Genomic DNA, 13,964 nt, shown 5'->3' with positions numbered 1-13,964 from the left:
ATGTATCCCACAGAGTTCTGTGTATATTTTGGTATTTTTCTGTTCTCCCCCCTTTTTTTAAAAGAAACTGTGGTTTTGAAAAATAAAAACAAGTCCATCTTGGCCAGAGAGGGTAATTAGCATGAGTCACCTCCACTCTCCGTGGGCAAATACAGGGTTAGGAATTCTGTCATCTGGGAGATGACTGTGAAGGTGTTTTGGGGGACTTTCAGAGGCCACACTTTGTTGCCTCGCCCGGTTGCAGTGATGTTTATGAATGCTGTGGATTTCATACAAATACATCTGTTTTCATCCCCCATCCCCTGGTTATCACTTGCACAAATTTTCTTGCTGTTTATCCACACTGTAATAGATACACAGCGCCATTCCAGGGAGTATAAAAGCATGACAACGTATACTTGACCTTTGGGGCTGATGTTCTCCCAGGCTAGCAGAAATGCATGTACTGCACCACATCCGCTCTTCTGGGTTGCTAATTTGTGGATTTTTACAGAAAAAGGGCAGGGAGACCCCTCCCTGTGCATCCACCATGGCTCCCAAATGGTGCAAGCGTTATTACCCACCATGTTCACGGTGGTGTAGGTCCTCCTGCAAAGGAGAAATGGCCAGAGCAGCATCCTCACTGCTTCAACTGTGAATTCGAGGGACCAACTACGGGGCTTAAATCCTGAGATGCTTAAGTCATTGTTTAGTCTTTGCTTTAAGTGGGAGTAAGAGTCCATGGATGCTGGCCACGAGCAGTTGTCAGTGGAGTGAGCTGCTTGCTTGGAGTAAGGGCTGGAATAGACCCAGAAAATGTTTACACATAAATACATGAACTAGCTATCGGAAAATCTGGCGTGTGTGGGTGCGCACGCATGCACGCATCCCTCTGCACGTTCCTCCTGGCCCGGCTGCGGCCATGCAGACATGCGTGAGTGTGCGAGCAGGAGGGCAGGAGCCGTCCCTGTGCTCCTTTCCAGCACCACGGCACCCAAGACTTGCCTCTGCCTCACTGCCTGCCCGCCGCTGGGCTCTCCCCACGGCTGCTCAAAGACTCCATCCATCCCCATTGCTTTGAATTCCTCTCCAACAGATACAAATCCTAAGACTTCCTCATACAGGTTTATCCTTACAGCGTGACCAAATTGGCTTGCACACCGGAGGGATTGTTTCCTTGCAAAGGCCACGGTGGCACCCAAAATCCTTTAATTCCCTGTAAAACTTTGGCAAATCCACCACGAGTGAGGACTTGAAGCAACCGCAGGCAGCGTGACATGGAGCCGTGGCTCCCTGTCTTGTGGCGCTTGCTCAGACAGCGAGTCTCGGGGAGAGCTTTATCAGGAGAAGGATCTTGGGCTTTGGCCAGTGTGAACAAAGCCTGAATTTCCATTTCACTCTCAACCCCTGTCTGCTTCCCATATATGTGAGGGCACTGATACCCTGCTGGAAAAAAAAGAAAAAAAAAGCCTTTTTTAAGGATGCTGGGGTAGAGTTACCAGGCGAGAGGAGGCATCAGCCAGAGCCCTTCTGGGGGGTCAGAGGATGGGTTGGGATGTGGGACTCACAGCCAGTCCAGGCACCAGCAGGGATTTGGGATGAAAGCCCAAGATTTTTTTTCTCCCAGAGGTCCTAGGCTGGGGTCTCATGGCTCACCAGTGCCAGACTCTGCACCCAGCCAGCCAGGGAGGAGCAAAGCAGCTCATTCCCAGCCCATGGGGAGAAAAACATTCAATGGGCTCCTGCTTGTGGCCCCCAGGGAGCCTCCCTGGCCCAGCACTCCTCCTTCACAGCTTGTTTTCCAGGTCGGCAATAGTTCCCTAAAGCTTTCGCAGTCCTTGATACTTGCAGTCTTATTGGCATCGAGCCAACAGACATCTGCCTTCAGTGCCTTGGTCTTCTCTCGAGGATGCTGCTTGTGGCTACGTGGTGTCCTTGCTTCAGACAAATCAGGGTGGCCTTGGGTTTTTTCAGCCCGCTTGCTGCTTCTCACATCGTCTGCCTCTGTCTGAATACCCCACGGCTTGTTCTCAGGCGCAAATCTGACAGAGGTGTGATAGTGGGGCGAGGCTGGCTTCGTTCTTGCTCTGGAGGGAACAGCTCCGGCTGGAGTGCAATTGCAGGCTCTCAAAATATATCCGACGGTGACGTTTTATTTGGTATTGCTTTGATTTTCCTCCCAGGGAGGCATCTCCGCTCATTTTCTGGTTAGTAAAAATAGAAGGGCGCGGCAAAGCTGCTGCAGTCACAGCCTGCTTCGTTTCCCATGTCCTGTGCAAGATCTTCAGCCCAAAGTTTCTAGCTTTGCTGGTGTTTTGGGGAGCGAGTTTTGCACGACCAGCCTAAGACATTCTAAGGAGGCCTTGTTTGTGTAGGGGAACTGCTGAGCATTTGCCTTCTGGAAACGCCAAATCTGGTTGTTACCAGAGGGAGCTGAGCTGTAATTTGGGGCTGGGGCTGTGCTGAGAGCGGTGAGTAGGTGACGGTGTGCTGCCTGGCTGTGTGGCCTTTGCAGGACAGCTGCCTTTGTTCAGAGGAGCTCAGTGCCCTTGGTTTATCTAACAACTGGAGGGAAAAGAAAGGCCTTCTTTTTTTTAACCGCTGCTTTTCTCCAGAGTAGGTGTCAGTGTCAGGCATCCTGTCTGGGTTAGTGGTCCTGCTACCACCAGTGGTGCTCCAACACTCTCAGCGGTGAGTGGGGAGGTTCAAGCATCTTCCTTGGTGATGTCCTCACCAGCTCAGCATCTGGCTTCCCCAGACAGCTCCGTCACCTCAGTGTTCTCCTGCAGAAACCCCTTCATTTAATGCCAGTGTGAACCCGGCAGCACTTTGGTTCTGTTACACAGTGAGCCTCCCACCTCTGGACCATCACCCTCCAGTACGGTGATTCCCAGGCTCAGCCAGGAGCCGAGTCTGGCACCCAACGTGCTCTGCCCGAGAGGCATGATGGAGGCGGAAAGTGGTGTTATTCCTGTTTCTCTTCAGAAGGACCTACTAATTAGTTTCTGCTTTTAAAATGCTTTGAAGTACTCAGCCGAAACTTCTCTGAGTGCAAACTATTATTATTTATTTATACCATTTTCCAGAGTCTCTGCTCCGCCGTGGGATGCTCCGATTTGCTTCAACTCTGGTCACTGAGCAAATTTATTTCCCTCCCTGAGGGCATCAGTTGGGATTGCTAAGAGCACCTAAAAAATTGCTCTGCAAAGCTGAAATGGCTTTGAAAGGCAGAGAAGAGCTCAGGAGGTCCCACGGGATTTGGCCAGCCTAACTTCTGCCCACCAGCCCAGCCCAAGTCGGATGCGGTTGGCGTAGCTGGGATTGCAGGAGGCGGCCCCCAGATTAATTAATAGCGAGGGCTGGCGTGGTGCCAGGCGGGAGCGGCGCAGGGAAGGGAGCGTTGGACCTTGCGGCGGCTGCTAAAAGGGAAATCTGCCATCGGGTGATTTATGGGGTGATTTCTCCCAGATTCTCAGCGTTTTTCAGGCTCTGAGTAAAAAAAAAGGGGGGGGTTGCATACACAGTTGTTTGGAGGAGCTGAAAATGTGCGAGTTCTCAACCTGAAAATGAAGAAAAGGGTTTTTTTCTTCCCATTTTTTTTGTCCCAGCATTCCCCCACCCTCACAGTCCTGCCCTGCAGAGGGCATATGGAGAAATGACCCTTCTTCCCTCCAAGTGTAGTCAGTGCCTTGCCCAGCTGACAGTGGGAGGCAGAGAAAAAAGCCAACCCCAACTAGATGATGCTCAGACAATTTTCAGCAAACCTCCCAATTTGACAGAAGATCAGTTAGTGGAGACTTTCCCCCTCCCTTATCCTGCATATCTTTCTCCAGCTCATTTCTCTCCCCATTTTTTTGGCTGGTGGGGGCACCCATGGCCAGGCAGTAAGGATGCTATGGATGCTCACAGAGGTGCTGAGCACGACCCTGGGATTTTGCTGGGCTTGGATTTACCCAGGGCTGTTTTCCAACAGTGGAGAAGTCTCAGCCAAATTCTGGTTGATGACAGGTCTGGTGCTTTCATAATTGGCAGCCAACGTAGGTGATTACGTTTTGTGCTTCTTTTGAAGATATATTTACATTGTTGTGTTAACTTTTACATGGTAGGTATAAAGCGGTTACATGCACAGCCCAGGAGCTTAAAAGCAATGAATGTGCCTGCGAAAGCTGTGAGCAAGGGAAGCTGAGATTATATGGAGACTGACTCAAAAAAAAAATTACCTAAATCTCTAAAAACATTGGCCTTTAGAAGTAATGCATAAAAATGTCAAGTGAAAAATATCTGAGTTGGGCTTTTCCAGTTTTCTTACTTTCTAGGACTTTTCACCTTTGGCTGAAAAGACCTTTGTAAACCATGCAGGGGAGCTGGAAGAAAAAAAATGCTAAAATACCTTAAAATCATGTTCTGGACTGAGTATTTAATGGCCAAAGAAGGTACATTAGAAACAAACTTCTTCGGTTTAGCTTGAAAATAAGCTAACTGATGATGACTTACAAATTTCCAGGCAGAACTAAACATGGCATGTGTTTTTCTTTGAAGGATATGAAAAAATTAGCATGAGCTGATGATTTTGCAGAGTGCTTTCTTTTATGCAGAGAAAATTGTTTTCATCCTAATTCTTGGCATTGGCTCCTGTCCTGTGTTGCTTTTGTTTCTTGGGCTGCCATGGAAATGTCCCCCTTTCCCCCCCAGGCCTCTCCACGCGCCTCTTCCACCATCTCTGTTGCTCGTCAGACCCTTTTTTGAACTAATTTAATTAATTAACCCAGCGCAAGTGTTCTTCTGAGTTAATCATCTAGTGGGTTAACAAATTAAATCAGCTCACAGAGGAGGCTGGCGAGCACCAGAGCTCTGCTCCAAGGTGTATGGGCTGGAGGAGGAAGGAGAGTAAGATGCATCCTCTGTGGTGGGTATGGTGGGAGTAAGGGCTCTTTTTGGCTATCTTTGGTGCTGGTTTTTGCTGAATCTGAACTGGTCTCCATGGCTGCACGACAGTCACATCCAGCGTGAGGAACATGCCAGGAGCCGTGCTGGGGTTGGAGGAGTTGGGATCCTGCCACAACAGTGGTGACACCAGATTAATCGTAATACGAAATCATACTCTTGTTTTAGAATTGAGGTATGAGTTGGACTCAAATCTTTATGTCTTTCTCAGCAGAACAAAAGAGAAGTCTGGGAGAGAGTTTGATGCTCTGTAGCATGGGGAAGGTCTAGACTGCTGTCCCTATGGCTGACCTTGGTCACTGGCTGGGGAGCTGGTGACAGCTTTTCAGGGCCTCTCTGAATCAGGGAACAAGTTTGTCGTGGTGAAAGCTGGGACGTTAAAGGATCCTCACTTGATTCTGGGCCTTAAGGAAGATGTCCAGGAAGAAGCCTAGGGCTGTCCAGCTTCCTGCTTGCACCTAGTTGTCATCTCCTTGCATGAGCCCGTTGCCCGACTGGAAACACACAGCTTCTTGCTTCATCAGAGAAACCAAGAACTGATTAGAAAAGGGGACTAAACTGTCTGTGTCCTCATCAGGACTTCCCCTGACTTTCACTGCGTGGGACAGCATGGAGAACCTCCTGCTGCCTCCTCTCCTCTGGTATCCCCAGGGCCACTGCAGGATGACAGCCCAGCTCCTGCCCAGCATCCAGCATTCATTTGCTGGTGGGCTTGGGATGTTGCCTTAAATACATATGGTTGAGCCAGTGTTGGAGCACTGCCATGGGCTGGCAGAACAGCTGCTGGCCAAGATGTGGCTCACAAACTCCTGTGGCTCCTCCGAGGGTGGGAAGGTGCCTTCAAAGTACCACCCCACTGCTCCCGATGAGGATGGATAGACAAACGCTGGCCAATTTGTGGCCCTGTGTTCCCAGGGCATCTGCATGGGGGACCCCTGTGCTGGGGACAATGCTCAGCTTCTCCCCAACCCAACGGGCAGGGTCTTGTGCCAGGGGTAGATGCCATGGTGCTGGTTGCAGTGTTGGGGGCTCCCGGGGGGCCGCAGTGATACATTCCAGCTGAAACTTGTAAGGCAGAGGTATTTTAAGTATATTGGCTTAACGAAAATGTTTGAGAGCTTTGCTGGGGAAGATTGACAATTAATTTTTTTTCTTTTTGTAGGGCCATAAAAATTCCATTTCTGCTGTGGAAAGTTTTAACCCCTTCCTTACACTGGAACTTGTTTCTAAGAGTATTAATGGAGGATTATTTTAAGCAATGGCTCCCTGGTGCACTGTTAAAAGATTTGCGTGTTCTTTGTGGTGGGCTTTTTATCTGGACCTTGTTCACAGTGGCCTGCGTATGGCTGTAACCATCCTGCTTCCATTCTCCTGTGTGTTGGGTAGTAGAAGTAGAAGCATGTGTCTGTGCTAGGGCAGAGGGGAGAAAAAAGACTGAGCATAGAGTCTAAAGTGAAATAAAACTGAATGGAAAGACAGTGGCTATTGAGAAGGGATGTAACTGAGCTCCGTGGCCAGAGGAGCATTAGGCTGCCCTGAGACGCAGGAGTATGGGAGGGTGGGACATGAGAACGAGTGGGCTAAGTCGTGAGGACAGTTTTGGCTATCCCACCTCATCTCTTCAGGTGCCCAGATGGGCATTGGAGTCCCTGTCACATTTGGAGAGTGCAGTGATTATTTATTTTTATTTTTTACATGCAGCATCTTCGCTGTGGGCACCTCTTAAATGTGTTTTGAAAAGCCAGGAGCGTGGTTTGGGGTTAGGTGGGGAAGTGGGGGCTGGCATCACTCATTGCTTTCAGGGGGTCTGTTTGGAAACATGGTGTCATTTGTGACTGTTTCCTTAGGAGTCCATGCAAAAATGGAAATGTTCCTCAAAGCACTGCAGCAAACTTCCCTTCCCACCCCCATTTCCTTACGCAGCAAGATCTTACTTGCAGCCATGTATTGTGGGGGCCATTTGACCTGCTGAGAAGAGGTTTGGTGGCTTTGGAAGAGCCAAAGCATGAATCGGAGATACTTCATATGTTTTGTGATCTGCCCATGTTTTCCATCCTGCTTTTAAGTGCAGCATCAAGCAGTGGGACTGTGCAGCATTTTGTTTTGGAAAAAAAGCATCTTTCTGTTCTCTTTTAATGCACTGCTTTGAACTTTACTGGCATAAAGCACTGTCAAATCACAAATAATCTAAAACTTCAAGTTATTTTCTTTACCTCCACACTCTGCAGGGAGTGAAAGCAGCAGTGCTGCTAATGCTGTGAGGTTTTTATTCCTGTACCTAGATTTCTTTTGCGTGAGCCGTGCAAGACTCTTTTCCCATTAAGTTCTGGTTTTGATTCTCTGTCTTGCTTCCTATCTTGTTTTTTTATCTTAAATTGTTTGAATTTCCTTTTGGATGTGTCTGCTGCGAGGCGTTGCTGCAGCGGAGGAAACGGCGACTCAGAGGAACGAGTAAACAAGAGCCAGAGTTTCAGCCTGTCCATCTGATCGATAAAGGTGGCTTTGATGGAAGAGATAGCCCTGACGCCAGCCTAAATGTAGCTGTTAGAAGTTGTAGCTGCCTACAATGATAGTTGTTAAAAATGCGTCATATACCATCGAGGGAGGCACTGCAGGACTAAAATATTTTTCTTTCTTCAAAAAGAAAGCAAACAAGCCTGCCTCTGTTCCAGCAGAAAGGAAAAGAAAAAAAAAAAAAGCTGATTTTCTTGTCTGTGCGTAAAGGGCAGCGTGGAAAAAGAGGAGGAAAAAATGGAATATTTATTTAAAAGGCAGAGGACATGCCTTTCTGCCGGCCGCCCCTGCTGTCTGCTGAGTGGTAGTGGCTAATAGCTGGAGGCGAAACTAATACTTGGCAGGGGATAAGACACAGCGCAGGCCCCCTTGTATTAGGGGCTTGCTAAAGTGCTTGCTTTATGTCAGGGCTGCGAGATGAGTTCATCTTTTCGGGATTTGGTTGAGTGCCCTGGGAGATAAAAGAAGGCAAAGGAACCCACCGCAGCACAGGGAGCGGGGCAGGCAGCAAGGGCAGCGATGGAGGGGGCTGGGGGAGAAGAGGAACCCTGCCAAAAGCTTTCCAGAGGCAGAGGCTTTTTAGATGAGCCTTTTTAACTGTCTCCTTTCCGGGTGTTTTAATTGCCTGTGGGCCATGGGCAGGTTGCTTTTGCAGCTGGTGCCTGTTTTTTAAAGCCTTTCTTCACCCCCAGCCAGGGAAAATGGGGTGGGTAGGAAGCTTCTAGCTGCTTGATGTGCAGTTACCTAAAACTCAGGTCCTTGCCCATTTGAAGAAGCACAGGACGTCTCCAGGAGTGCTTTGAGCTGGCAGAGCTGTCACTACCAGGCAGGAGCTGTCATGGGGTGACAGAGATGAGAAGCACATTGACAGGGAGAGATTCACTCCCTGAGATGTGAGTGTATGGATGGACTGAAGCTTATGCCATAAATTGTGTGGAAGTGATTTTAGTAAGGCTATCGTTTCAGATGCGTGAAAGCAGGAGGTGTCATAAAACCTCCCCCTGTTTTCAGCATGTGTGTAGATTTATGATTTTGCTAAAATATTTGCCAGTTCTGGAAAGCAGAGATGGCACCAGGGGTGGTGGTACCTACATTGAGATGTTCTTGTAGAACAGACACTGTTTTTTCCCTGCTTTGCTTTCCCCACTAGGTATGTTAGTTTGCAATAAACTATGGGAAACACCTATATAAATATTTATTGCTGACTGTTCCCCTAATTAATTCAGCTGATGAGGAAACTTGAGTTTCGAAGTTGTCTCATTCTTAGTCTGTAAGGGAAATTCAGGGGCTGAGTGGTAGTTTCTAAAAAATGTAATAACAAAACCAACTTACCTAATGGGCATGCAGGGCTTTGTGGAGGTTGGGAGGTTAAACAGATGCAGAGCTCAGTAATTGCTACCAGCCTCTGGGTCTGGCAGATGAAAAGCTCTGAGCTTGTCTGTAGCCCTCCAGCATCACTCGAGTGGGACAACAGCAAAATTTAGTACTTGAGAAGAGTTTTGGAAAGGCACTGGGGACATCTCAGCTGTCTCATGTCCCATAGGAAAGATCACTGTGAAAACTGGACACTGTGGAAGATGTACCTGCAGGTGTTGTGTCATTTATGAACTACCTCTTGTTGCACTTCTTAAAAGAAAATCTAGAACTATTTGCCATAGTGCATTTTAAAGAGCATCTGCATGGTGGTAGACCAAGGAAAGTTATTTCATCAAAGTTTCTGTTCTTGGTGGAGATGAGTGCATCGTATTGGCACTAGGGTGCTGGCGGTGTTTCTAACCCAGAATTACATTTGAATCTTCTCTTCCTTTCCTAAAACTTCATGTTCACACGGCTGGTGGTTTGCAGAGCATCATGAGATACTTCAGGAAGAGTCAAGTCCAGTTGTCAGTATTTAATGATGTGCTTGGGTACAACATAGCTGTCATGCACTTCCCGATAAAGTCATTGCCCTTCTGGAGCAAGCTGGGTTGTTAATTTAACTCCTGACAATCCAGACTCAGGAGGGTCATTTGAGATAGCAAAGGAAATAATACAGTTATTTGCCATACATTAAGAATGGGGAAGACCCTTTGTTTTTTCTGATTTTTGTCGTTAGCAGAGTGCAACATTAGGATGAGCTTATTAGAGAGTGACTGAGTGGTTTCCATTAGAGGATGGCTCAGAAGCACGGAGACACAAAGACCCCATTGGTGCCACTGGGGCATGGTGAAGTGTCCCACCGTGCTAAAGGCCTGTAGCTGGGGGACAGACAGGTTTATTTGCCTTGGGGCAAAGAAACCTAAGTTTGGCTCACAGAGCTCCAGGATGCTGCCGTTGCTCTGACCAAGGGTCTTCACCCATTTTCCTGCTGTGCGGAGCCACTAACTCTGAATTTAAAGGGCACATCTCACCCAGTTGTGTTCAGCAGAACTTTCCCCATGCCTTTAGGAGGCCCAGGATATCACCTCCAGTGTTAGGGGGCACAAAGCTGTTGCCTTGCTCTCCCATGGAGGATTGCCATAAATGCAGGGAAGTGGTGTTGCTTTTCTCAGTGAGGTTGAAGTGTCTGATAGGTGTGGTGTGGTTTCCTTCGCAGTTCTGGATAAAATGCACATCAAACCAAAAAAGCTGTTGGTGGCTGTGCTGGGTCCTAGAAAATCATTTAAACATATGAGTGGTGAAAAAGGGACCAATCTGGCATTTTTGGGGTGGTTTAGACCTTTGATGGGTGAAGGGGTCTATGCAAGATGGTGAGTATTGCCCACAGCAAAGGGCATCCTGCTGGTCCCGCTGCCTCCCCACTTGCCCAATTACCCCCCTTCCCCCTGTCTCCCTCCCCTTAAACTTGTATAGTTACAACTCAACTTCAACTCTAACAAAGCAGCTTAATTCAAAGATCGTTAATGGGGAGGAGAGCCCCTTCCCCTCTGGGGTAATTTGAGCCTGAAAAGAAACAGGGCTGTAGGGCTGCGCTTGAAATCCGGTGTGTCAATACAGTCTCTGAAGCAAAATAATGGCATCACCCCGCGTGCGAGTTAATCGGACATGATGGCACGAAGGCAGAGGGGTCAGCAGGCCGCAGGCGCATGATATATTGTCAGGGAGCTTAATGCCAGGCATGTAGTAGGGCTGGCTCGAAGCAGAGCTCCTTGCGTGAAATCCCAGGGTGGTTTCTTGTTAACTGGTGTGGTAGGAGCAAGAAAGATGTTGAGCAAGAGGTTAATTCTCCATCTTCGGGGCTCTTTTAGGGCTGAGAGTTCCCATCTTCCTTCTGGAGGCATCATAAATTCTGGAGGCATCATAAATTCTGGAGGCATCATAAATTAAACAGCTTTCTGGCAGTCTGCGTCCCTCCCATCTTCCTTGAATGTAATTCCTAGAAAGAAGAGACATTGTTCTGGAGAGAGTTCCAGTGACTTTGTAGGAGGACATGTATAGTTCATAGCAGCTACTCCCCCTTGGCATGAAATGCCTCCTCAGATTTCATGTTCCCCGTGGGAACATCAGCATCGCTGTCAAAGAATATTACAGAGCAGAGACAACTGTCGGGTCAGTCACGCAAGCACTTCATGGACATCCCGTGTGTTTGAGCTCAACACGTTGGCCTTTGAATAGGGGGGTACACCACCACAGTGGTGTTGGAGGGACTTGGGACCCTCCAAGCTTGGAAGTGGCTGAGTTGCAGTGGTACACTATCTGTGGTAGAGATGCACATATCTTGAGTACTTAAGGTTCTGACTGCTGGACACAGGATTGAACATTAAATTAGAGAGAGAAAGACGCGTTGAGCACCAGCAACATGGAAGCTGGTGGGTGGCCTTCTTTGATGGTGGCATTTGACATAATTGAAGATGGGCTTTGGGTTGAACACAAGTTCGGTTCCCATGTGAGCAAAGCTGATGGGTGGGAAGAGCCATTTGTTTATCCTCCATATCTGTCATTTCCCAGGTGGTCACAGCAAAAAACCCTGACTCTTCTCTGCTTTCCCCCACAGATGCCAGTACGTCGCCCGATGCCATGAAGAGGAGCCATTGGTGCAACGTGGCCTATTGGGAGCACCGGACGCGCGTCGGCCGCCTCTACACAGTGTATGAACAGTCTGTCAGTATATTTTATGACCTACCTCAAGGAAACGGCTTCTGCCTCGGACAGCTAAACCTGGAAAACAGGAGCGAGACTGTGAGAAGGACTCGAAGTAAAATCGGTTACGGGATTTTACTTAGCAAAGAACCGGACGGTGTGTGGGCTTACAACCGCAGCGAGCATCCCATCTTCGTCAACTCCCCAACACTGGACATCCCCAACTGTAGGACTTTGATAGTGCGCAAGGTGATGCCAGGCTATTCCATCAAGGTGTTTGACTACGAGAAATCCTGCCTCTTGCAGCACACAGCCGATCTGGATTACGCAGATGGGCCCTACGACCCAAACAGCGTGCGGATTAGCTTCGCCAAAGGCTGGGGGCCGTGTTATTCAAGACAGTTTATCACGTCATGTCCTTGTTGGCTGGAGATTTTACTCAGTAACAATCGGTAACGGTCGGCCTCTGACAAAAGGAAAAAGAAAAAAAAGACACAGACTATCCCAAATATCATCTACCTAGATTTAATATAAAGTTTTATATATTATATGAAAATATATATTATACTTGTAATTATGGAGTCATTTTTACAATGTAATTATTTATGTATGGTGCAATGTGTATATGGACAAAAAACAGAAAATGCACTTTGGCTTATATAATTCTTTCAATACAGATTTTTTAAAAAAGAAAAATTATACAGCAAAAATAGGAGAAAGCCCTAATTTTGATGTATGGTTTTTTGAAATATTATTAATACCCAGACAAAAAGCTAATACCAGTCACTCATTGATAATAAAGTATTCGCATTATAGGGGGGGGGTTTAATTGTCTTTTTTTTTCCCCCCCTGACTGAAGTCCACAGCAGTGTCTGCTCAGGTGCTCTGCAGTCAGGGGGGAGTTTCCAGAGGGTCAACTGCTGTCTCCCATCTCAGCCAGGACCCTTAGAAAAACAATAAATGAGTTGCTGGAAGGCTGCAGTTGTCTCCAAGAGGAGGGTAAATGAGGACACTTTGAGAGCCAGGGAGCAAATGGAGGAGGTGAGGGGAAAGCCTCACGTAGCTGTTCTTGCTCAGGGCTCTGGGATCTCTCTGATAACACAAAACATGATGGGGACATGGTAAAGATGAGCGTGCATGTTCATGTTGCTGCAAATTAATGGTTATCAGTACAAATCAGTGCTGGTGGGAAGAGCAGAACAGACCGTGGCCCTAAAAGCTGCCCAGTAGGACCAGTTTGCATTATCAGCTTTGCACAGGGGTTGTCTCTGAGTCTGGTATCTCACAGACCTATCTGATGGTTGTGAAACAAGTGGTGGGTTTGGACAACTCATGGTTGGGTGGATCCTCAGTTGGAGACACTGTAGCATGGCCTGAATTTCGGGAACCTCGCCAGTAACTTGAAATAAGGCAGAGGTGAGACGGATGAGCTGTGTGCAGGTTTGTCCTGCAGATCTCCCAGTTGGGCAATAAACCGATACAGAAGTTGGGAGATCTTTTGAAAGAATATGTTTGCTCTGAGGAGCAGTTGTGGCCAGGAGTCCTGGTCAAATGAGCTTATCTCGGCTGATTTACTCTCTCTGGAAATCTGGATAAAATCAGGCACTTTGCTGACTTCGGCGTGAGCTTCGTTGCTGTCAGCGCTCTAGCACCCATGCGCTTGCATAAGGGGCAGGTCGGATGTTTTCTGGCTTCACTTGGTTAGTGAAGTTATTTATTGCCAGTGACTAGTGTTGCCAAGACTTAGAGTTGTCTTACAAATCCCTGTACATTTGATTTTCATGAAGTCCCAGCTTCCAGAGTCCAGTGACTGCAGAAGCACCTCAGCTTTCAGTATTACAGAGGAAGTTTTTGTAGCCCTGATACTTGCAGAGAAAAACGTGCAATGAGACCTCCTCAGTGGCTCGAAACTCAGTAAAACAGGACATAAACTTACTATTAAAAAACCCTCCTGACACATGTCAAGGTCAGGCATTTTGGCAACTGGACTTGGTGTTTCTGCAGCAGCCACAAGCAAGGATGGGGAAGGTGGGGACCGGATCCCACTATGTAAGGGGACTGCGTCCCGCCAGGGAAATGTGCAGACCCGGGCTGGACGTTGAGGAGAGACACGAGCAGGGAATGTTGCAATGACATTTCCGCAGTCATTTTTCAAATTATAACCATACTTGATATTTAATTGGGACCACATTGGTTGAGTTTATGCAGCATCGGTATTAATACTTGACATCATTAAATTTTGTTTGTGTTACAGCCATTGTTGTCAGGGAATGGTGTCAAAACATGTCACTATCGTTTAAAGCCAGCTTTCAAGAGCTTTGCAGGTTTTTTTAATCCCCTTTGGCTTAGATTTGGTGTGTTCTGCCATACTGCCTGCATCACTCACTGTATCACTTCCATGCAGTCGGTCAAGAGGCCATTTTTATGTTTCGGGTTTTTTTAAAGAGATTTTTGTTAATACTGTTCTC

General features: G+C 47.6%; 1 protein-coding gene across 1 annotated transcript in view; it reads left to right on the top strand.

Annotated features, from left to right (window-relative positions):
- Positions 1-12,311, top strand: part of SMAD6 (SMAD family member 6) — a 39,762-nt gene extending 27,451 nt beyond the window's left edge. The window contains exon 4 of the mRNA XM_026856040.1: positions 11,411-12,311. Coding sequence (XP_026711841.1) covers positions 11,411-11,952 — 542 coding nt within the window. The 3' untranslated portion in view covers positions 11,953-12,311. The remainder of the gene's footprint in view (positions 1-11,410) is intronic.
- Positions 12,312-13,964: the final 1,653 nt, after the last annotated feature.

Source organism: Athene cunicularia (assembly GCF_003259725.1).
Source record: "Athene cunicularia isolate RWA chromosome 10 unlocalized genomic scaffold, athCun1 chr10_part1, whole genome shotgun sequence".
Classification (NCBI taxonomy): domain Eukaryota; kingdom Metazoa; phylum Chordata; class Aves; order Strigiformes; family Strigidae; genus Athene; species Athene cunicularia.
This window is presented reverse-complemented; position numbering and strand designations above follow the sequence as displayed.